Source organism: Otolemur garnettii, unplaced genomic scaffold (genome assembly GCF_000181295.1).
Source record: "Otolemur garnettii isolate 467f Iridium unplaced genomic scaffold, OtoGar3 scaffold00184, whole genome shotgun sequence".
In the NCBI taxonomy this organism is placed as follows: domain Eukaryota; kingdom Metazoa; phylum Chordata; class Mammalia; order Primates; family Galagidae; genus Otolemur; species Otolemur garnettii.
In genome coordinates this window covers 2,866,853-2,876,098 of record NW_003852579.1, presented here as the reverse complement: position 1 = coordinate 2,876,098, position 9,246 = coordinate 2,866,853, and the positions used below count along the sequence as shown (strand labels likewise).

Here is a 9,246-nt window from a genome sequence, read left to right as displayed (position 1 = left end):
TGTTGTTTGGCGGGTCCGGGCTGGGGATTCGAACCCGCCACCTTAGGTGTACGTGGCTGGCGCCTTAGCCGGTTGAGCTATAGGCGCCGAGCCACTTTTCATAGTTTTAATGGAAAAGTTAGGTATGTATTTCAGCTTGGAGCTGTTGTATAGTTGAAGCAAAGAAGGTAGCAATATTGTTTTCTCATTTTAAAACCCCTAGGCCAAATGCAGTAGCTCATACCTGTAATCCCAGCCCCTCTTTTTTTTTTTTTTTTTTTTTTTGAGACAGGGTTCAGTTTTGATAACTGGATTTAGAGTACAGTAGCATCAAGCATCATCATAGCTCACAATAGCCTCAAACCCCTGGGCTTGAGGGATTCTCCTGGTCCAGCCTCCCTAGTAATGGGGACCACAGGTGTGTGCTATACCACACCCAGCTAATTAATCCCAGAGCTTTGAGAGACCAAGGCCAGGAGTTCAAGACCAGGTTGGGCAATATTGTGAGACCCCTCCCCTACAAATGTAAGCAGATGTGGTGATGTGCACCTGTAGTCCTAGCTACTGGGAAGGCTGAGGCAGGAGGATCATTTGAGCTCAAGAGTTTGAGTTTCTGGTGAGCTATGATGACAATGCTGCATTTAGCCTGAGCGACAGAGTAAGACCCTGACTCCTTAAAAAAAAAAAAATCTGTGGGAAGCTACCGTGTATTTTTCCAGGTTCTAATTAAATAGTGGTCTCTATTGACGTTCTCACATAGTTTGCCAAGAGGCTAACACCGTAAATTATAGGTAGTGAACCTTGTATTTTAGTGATTGAGGAATAGCTACACAGACATTTGGGCTGGAACTTGAAATTTCTATTTTTTTGTTGTCTTGCTTGACCTATTATTGCCTGGTTTAAATAGGAAACTTTAAAACACTATTCTGCCAAAATTCACACTCCTTTAACTGCAAAGATAATTTGTTTTAATAAAACCATCTCAGTACTTGAGACTTCAACTGTTGGTGAATCTCTTGCATTTTTCCTTTTCTGAATTGTAGCATTAAAGGCCCACATTCACTGTCTAGGTTAGCTTAGCTTTAAAGTTTAAATACACATTTCATAGTTCTTATATCAAAATTTCTTAACATGAAAATGCTACTCAGTTTAGAAGATTGTCTGAATGTGCTACCCTTTTTTTGTAGTAATGGTTGAAATAATTTGTGTGACTAAGTGGGGAGGAAATATCCTGATGTAATTTTGTTTTGATTTATTTGCCTTTTTTTCTTCCACAGAATAATGCATATACTGCCATGTCAGACTCCTACTTACCCAGTTACTACAGTCCCTCCATTGGCTTCTCCTATTCTTTGGGTGAAGCTGCTTGGTCTACTGGGGGTGACACAGCCATGCCCTATCTAACTTCTTATGGACAACTGAGCAACGGAGAGCCCCACTTCCTACCAGATGCAATGTTCGGGCAGCCAGGAGCCCTAGGTAGCACTCCATTTCTTGGTCAGCATGGTTTTAATTTCTTTCCCAGTGGGATTGACTTCTCAGCATGGGGAAATAACAGTTCTCAGGGACAGTCTACTCAGAGCTCTGGATACAGTAGCAATTATGCTTATGCACCTAGCTCCTTAGGTGGAGCCATGATTGACGGACAGTCAGCTTTTGCTAATGAGACCCTCAATAAGGCTCCTGGCATGAATACAATAGACCAAGGGATGGCAGCACTGAAGTTGGGTAGCACAGAAGTTGCAAGCAATGTTCCAAAAGTTGTAGGCTCTGCTGTTGGTAGTGGGTCCATTACTAGTAACATTGTGGCTTCTAATAGTTTGCCTCCAGCTACCATTGCTCCTCCAAAACCAGCATCTTGGGCTGACATTGCTAGTAAGCCTGCAAAACAGCAACCTAAACTGAAGACCAAGAATGGCATTGCAGGGTCAAGTCTTCCACCACCCCCAATAAAGCATAACATGGATATTGGAACTTGGGATAACAAGGGTCCTGTGGCAAAAACCCCCTCACAGGCTTTGGTTCAGAATATAGGTCAGCCAACCCAGGGGTCTCCTCAGCCTGTAGGTCAGCAGGCTAACAATAGCCCACCAGTGGCTCAAGCATCAGTAGGGCAACAGACACAGCCATTGCCTCCACCTCCACCACAGCCTGCCCAGCTCTCAGTCCAGCAACAGGCCGCTCAGCCAACCCGCTGGGTAGCACCTCGGAACCGTGGCAGTGGGTTCGGTCATAATGGGGTGGATGGTAATGGAGTAGGACAGTCTCAGGCTGGTTCTGGATCTACTTCAGAACCCCACCCTGTGTTGGAGAAGCTACGGTCCATTAATAACTATAACCCCAAGGATTTTGACTGGAATCTGAAACATGGCCGGGTTTTCATCATTAAGAGCTACTCTGAGGACGATATCCACCGTTCCATTAAGTATAATATCTGGTGCAGCACAGAGCATGGTAACAAGAGACTGGATGCTGCTTATCGTTCCATGAACGGGAAAGGCCCCGTTTACTTACTTTTCAGTGTCAACGGTAGTGGACACTTCTGTGGCGTTGCAGAAATGAAATCTGCTGTGGACTACAACACATGTGCAGGTGTGTGGTCCCAGGACAAATGGAAGGGTCGTTTTGATGTCAGGTGGATTTTTGTGAAGGACGTTCCTAATAGCCAACTGCGACACATTCGCCTAGAGAACAACGAGAATAAACCAGTGACCAACTCCAGGGACACTCAGGAAGTGCCTCTGGAAAAGGCTAAGCAGGTGTTGAAAATCATAGCCAGCTACAAGCACACCACTTCCATTTTTGATGACTTCTCACACTATGAGAAACGCCAAGAGGAAGAAGAAAGTGTTAAAAAGGTAACCCGCTTACCCTTCTTAAGACTTTAGGGAAGAAGGAACTAGAAACAGGAGAGCTATGATGTAGTGAAACATTAATAAAATCTGTAAATTAACACAGTATCACTTAACTGTTCAGTCTTAATTTGAACCCTAGTGTGAAAGACTGTAAGAACATTAGTGGAGGACAGAAATACAGGCTTTTAAAGGAAAACCAACAATACAGAAATTGAAGTTACACGATCCAGAAAGAGGTGAAGAATAAGTCTGAAGGAAATGAAAAGGGAATAATTGGAGTGATAAAACCGTGGAATATTAAAGTAGGAAAAGATTGAGGCTATAATATGGCAGAGAAGAATGTAAAAGTTCTCTCTTGGAATTAACTTGGCCTAGCTGGGTTTTGTGGTTATTTTCAAGAATTGATGTGTCATTAACCCCTGGAATAACTTTTCTGCCTTCTGTAACCATTGGCAGTGTTTTTCAGAGCTTTATTCCTTGTTTTTGTTCTGTGTGGTGTTCAGTTTAATCACTTTTTCTCATTAGGAAAGTTAAGGCTTAATATGTTAAACTTGGAAAACAGAAAAAGCTGATCTCTCACTTTTAACATTTTGTTACTTTCTTGGAAGAGTTGCTTATCCTGGTTTCCTCTATAACGAGAGAATCTTGGGGAAAATGGATGTAAACTTGAGTTGAATTTACTTGAAAGACTTGGTAGTACTTTCTCTGTGGGTATTGAGTGAATGTAAATTTCAGGAGGATGGTGTAAAAACAATAAACTGGTTTGGGCAGATCACATTTAAGACTCACACATTCTAGCATATAAGTAGGTGAAAAGATTATGGACAAAAATTTTTTTTTTTTTTTTTTTGAGACAGAATCTCACTATGTCATTCTCGGTAAGAGTGCAGTGGTGTCACAGCTCACAGCAACCTCAAACTCTTCGCTTAAGTGATTCTCTTGCCTCAGCCTCCCACGCAGCTGTTTGGCAGGCCCAGGTTGGATTAGAATATGCCAGCTCCAGTGAATGGGACTAGCAGTGAATGTGACTAGCTGCTGAGCTACATGAAGCTACAGGCACCGAGCCTCTTTTTTTCCTTTGATAATCTACATATTAATGACTGAGAATCCTGTGTTGGTTAGCCTCAAGTACAATTCTTAAGGATCTTGTATATGGTCCAGGATCTGAGGCACTTGTTAATACTGCTACAAAACCCTACTGCCTTGAGCAGTGAAAAGAGGGCTTCTTGTCTACTTGGAGGTACATTAGTTAGGCTAAAGGACGGGTAGTTGGCCATTTTACCATGTGTTGTGTACAGACTAATGTAAATGGGGGTAACACTTAAAACATAAGGGATAAAGAACCAGGTTATTGACAAGTTGGCTGACAAGAGAAACCCTCCTTTTTGATATCCTTTAAACGTCCTTCTTCCGAATGCTTAACAGTTTAACTTAAAATCTGCCATATTTTATAGAAGTTAATTTTCTGATGCTTTTTGCTGGACATCTGATGGGTTCTAAGAATGTCTTCTCATGCTCCTGTTTCTAGAGCAGCAGTTCTCAACCTGTGAGTTGCGACCCATTTGTAACAATGAAAATACATCCTGTATATCAGATGTTTACATTGCGATTCATAACAGTAGCAAAATTACAGTTATGTTATGAAGTAGCAACGAAAATAATTTTATGATTGGGGGTCACCACAACATGAGGAACTGTATTAAAGGGTTGGCGGCATTAGGAGGCATTAGGAAAGTTGAGAACCACTTTTCTAGAGGAACAAGTAAGGAGGCCATGACCTTTTAGGTATCATGTAGTAGCATAGCATATGAACATATGTGAGAGGCATCTGGGTGCTTGGTTTAACCACTTGAAATATGTACTATCTAATACTATGATTATGTGAGAGGCATCTGGGTGCTTGGTTTAACCACTTGAAATATGTACTATCTAATACTATGATTCAGCTTTCCTTCATCTTGCAAAATTTTGTTCTACATCTTGTGATTAAAAGCAGGAAGAAGGGCAGCACCTGTGATTCAAGTGAGTAGGGCACTAGCCCCATATACCGAGGATGATGGGTTCAAACCTAGCCCCGGCCAAACTGCAACAAAAAAAATAGCTGGACGTTGTAGTGGGCACCTGTAGTCCCAGCTACTTGGGAGGCTGAGGCAAGAGAATTGCCTAAGCCGAGGAGTTGGAGGTTGCTGTGAGCTGTGACACCAAGGGTTAGTAAGTGAAACTCTCAAAAAAAAAAAAAGCAGGAAGGAAAAGATGAATTGTTTTAGGAAGGCACAGCATAGATGGTAAGATAAACTTATAGGTGTTAGGACCAGTGGGGAAATGGGCTTAAATATGAAGCAGCAAATTTGGGTTTTGTTAATTTAACTTTTAAAAAATTTATGTTAATTTTTAAGCAAGTATGTATGTGGATTATGTTCACTAGAGTGGTTCAATGAGTGATAACTGAACTTTTTAAGATGTAAGATTCATAAGTTAGAACTGACCAACTTTTTTTTTTTTTCCTCCAGTTTTTGGCCATGGCTGGGTTTGAACCCACCACCTCTGGCATATGGGGCCGGTGCCCTACCCCTTTGAGCCACAGGCGCCGCCCTAACCAACTTTCTAATGTTTTCATGGAATAAGTCTAAAATAAAGGTTTAGGGTCTTGGTTATGATAACTAAAACTATGCTGCTTTTGGCTCAGCGCCTGTAGCTCATAGTAGGATACCAGCCACATACACCAAAGGTGGTGGATTCAAGCCTGGTCCAGGCCTGCTAAACAATGACAACTGCAACCAAAAAATATCTAGGTGTTGTGGCAGGTGCCTGTAGTCCCAGCTACTTGGGAGGCTGAGGCATAAGAATCGCTTAAGCCCAAGAGTTGAGGTTGCTGTGAGCTGTGACACCACAGCTCTCTACCATGGGTGAAATAGTGACTGTCGGCTCAGCACCTGTGGCTTAAGCAGCTAAGGCGCCAGCCACATACACCTAATCCAGCCTGGGCCTGCCAAACAACAATGACGGCTGCAACCAAAAATAGCCGGGCATTGTGGTGGGCGCCTGTGGCCCCAGCTACTTGGGAGGCGGAGGCAGGAGACTCGCTTGAGCCCAGGAGTTGGAGGTTGCTGTGAGCTGTGATGCCACAGCACTCTACCCAGGGAGACAGCTTGAGGCTCTGTCTCAAAAAAAAAAGACAATTGCATAGAGTCTTTCTTGATGAATGATGACTCTACTTGTTCCCACGCTGGTGAACAAAGCACCAAATAAAAAAAAAAAAGTAAAAGGTTGGATTATACTTAGATTACTTTTTAGTTTACTTTTTATAAAAAGAGCTGCTGAGGTTTGGGGAAGATCTTAAGCCCAGGTACCGTTTCAGTTAGTATGGTCTTAGTGACTATAAACTAGCTTAGAATCTTTAACAGACGTCCAGGAACAAGCAACTTTTATGAGATTGGGGGCTCACAGCCCATTGAGACTTCTTCAGGTGAGATGTTTGTGTGTACTTTTGTGGTATTCATTCTATTTCAAAAATTTTTATGATAAATAGGGATGATAACTCAATAAGGAGGACAGTAGTTAAACATGCTGAAGATGTCATAGCTGTTGTAAAGTTTCATGATTGGGCATATATCTTGGTAGAAAACAGTGAAGCAGAGCCACAGCCTTTTTTTGCCTAGTGCTGTTACTGACTTTTCTGTCACATGATCTAATTTGGTATCTCAGAACCTCATATCTGTCAGACTTGAAACTTACAGTATTGAGACAGCTTCATTCTGTTGCCATGGGTAGAGTGCTGTGGCATCATAGCTCTCAGCACCCTCAAACTTTATAGGTGCCCACCACAATACTTGATTAATTTTTTTCACCCCCTTTTTTAGTGCAGACAAGGGTCTCTTGCTCAGGCTGATCTCAAATTCCTGAGCTCAGTTGATACACTGGCCTCGGCCTCTCAGAGTGCTAGGATTATAGGCGAGAGACACTATACCCATCCCAGATACTGTTTTGTAATATGTTTTCTACATTTATTTGTAATTTCCCCAGTTTTTCAATATTCCTCTGGGACAGCACTCTTGATGGCTTCGTAGTATTCTGTCTATAGATAGGTAATTTACGAATCCCTAATTGTTGAACAGTTAGGAATGTCAGAACTTCATATTTTTGGCTTGGTGCCTGTGGCTCAAGTAGCTAAGGTGCCAGCCACATACATATACCTGAGCTCTGGTGGGTTTGAATCCAGCCTGGGCCTGCCAAACAATGACGGCTGTAAACAAAAAATAGCCAGGCATTACGGTGGGCGTCTGTAGTCCCAGCTGCTTGGGAGGCAGAGGCAGGAGAATCTCTTAAGCCCAGGAGTTGGAGGTTGCTGTGAGCTGTGATGTCATGGTACTCTACCCAGGGTGACAGCTTGAGGCTCTGTCTCAAAAAAAAAAAAAAATTGTATTTTTATTTTTGTAACATTTTCCAGTTTAAAATTAACACTATAGGCTGGGGAGGTGGCTCACTCCTGTAATCCTAGCACTCTGGGAGGCTGAGATGGGTAGATTGCCTGAACTCCAGCCTGAGCCAGAGCAAGACCCGGTCACTAAAAATAGCCAGGTGTTATGGTGGCTCCCTGTAGTCCCAGCTACTTACTTGGGAGACTGAGGCAAGAGAATCCCTTAAGCCCAAGAGTTTGAGGTTGCTGTCAGTTTGACACCACAGCACTCTAACAAGGGCAACAAAGTCTCTGTCTCAAAAAAAAAAAAAGAAAGAAAATTACACTAAACATCTTTTTGTATAAATACTAATTTACACTTGTCGTTTAGCATTTAGATAAGGGTATATACTTTTTGGAAGTCTTGACTATGTTATATTTGGTTTATTGGCATATGGACCTTTTCATTTTCCCTGATTTTTTTGAGACAAAGCCTCAAGCTGTCCCCCTGGGTAGAGTACTGTGGCATCACAGCTCACAGAACCTTCAACTCTTGGGCTTAAGCGAATATCCTGCCTCCATCTCCCAAGTAGCTGGGACCAGAGGCGCCCACCACAATGCCCAGCTATTTTTTTTGGTTGCAGCCGTCATTGTTTGGCGGGCCTGGCTGGATTCGAACTCACTACCTTAGGTGTATGTGGCTGGTGCCTTAGCCACTTGAGCCTCAGGCACTGAGCCCCCTGATTTTTTCTTTTTTTTTTTTTTGAGGGAATTATTGTATAGCTATTATCCTGAAGAAGGCAACAGTGAGAGTTAAGAACCTTTCTCTTTAGACTCATCTTTGGAATTGCCTAACAGAAAGGGAGAGTTACTTACTCTATTCATTAGTGATTTTTTTTTTTTTTAAGAGACAGTTTTTGTTGCCCTCAGTAGAGTGCTGTGACATCCTAGCACACAGCAATCTCCAGCTCTTGGGCTTAGGCGATTCTCTTGCCTCAGCCTCTCAAGTAACTGGGACTATAGGTGCCTGCCACAATGCCCAGCTATTTTGTTGTTGTTGTTGTTGCAGTTTGGCCGTGGCCAGGTTTGAACCCGCCACACTCAGTATATGGGACCAGCGCCCTACTCACTGAGCCACAGGCACCGCCCTAGTGATGCTTTTTTAAGAAACCTCATAAAAGACTCAGCACCCATAGCTCAGTGGATAGGGCACTGGTCACATACACCTGGGGCTGGCAGATTCAAACTCGCCTGGGCCTGCTAAATAATGATAAAAACAAAAACATAGGTGGGTGTTGTGGCGGGCACGTGTAGTTTCAGCTACTTGGGAGTCTGAGGCAAGAGAATTGAATTACTTAAGCCTAAGAGTTTGAGGTTGCTGTGAGCTGTGACAGCATGGCACCTACCCAGGGCAACATACTGAGACTCTGTCTCAAAAAACCTCATAAAAATCGTGATTGGTTTAATTTTTGTTTTATGTTTTCTAGCCTTTTAACTACAAGTAAAAAATAAGGGAAGCAGTCTAGTGGAGAGGACTAAGGAATAATTCTTAGTCTTCAAGCATAATGTTACGGTGAGTTGGGTACTTAGATAAGTGATTTTTCTGAATAACTGGAAAGCCACTAATGGAGATGAGAGAGACAAAATATAGAGAAAATTTGGGTTATGGTAGAAATAGCTTGAGATTTTTAGGTGTTTTTTTGTTTTTGAGAGTTTTATGTTGTCCTCAGAGTGCTGTGGTGTCACACCTCACAGCAACCTCTTAACTCTTAGGCTTGAGCGATTCTCTTGCTTTAGCCTCCCAAATAGCTGGGACTATAGGCGCCCGCTACAATGCCCGGCTATTTTTGTTGTGTTTGCCATTGTTACTTAGCCAGCCTAGGCCAGGTTCAAATCCAACAGCTTTGGTGTTATGTGGATGGTGCTGTAACCCCTTTTTTTTTTTTGAGACAGAGCCTCAAGCTGTCCCCCTGGGTAGAGTGCCGTGGCATTACAGCTCACAGCAACCTCCAACTC

General features: G+C 42.8%; 1 protein-coding gene across 2 annotated transcripts in view; it reads left to right on the top strand.

Annotated features, from left to right (window-relative positions):
* YTHDF2 (YTH N6-methyladenosine RNA binding protein 2) overlaps window positions 1–9,246 on the top strand; it is a 38,355-nt gene that overhangs the window by 4,858 nt on the left and 24,251 nt on the right. Inside the window, exon 4 of one of the 2 annotated variants that reach the window (XM_003800768.1) lies at window positions 1,257–2,837. In XM_003800768.1, the coding sequence (XP_003800816.1) occupies window positions 1,257–2,837 (1,581 nt within the window). Of the gene's footprint in view, window positions 1–1,256; window positions 3,657–9,246 lie in introns of those variants that run through there. The other variant, XM_023507454.1, reaches the window with a different exon arrangement.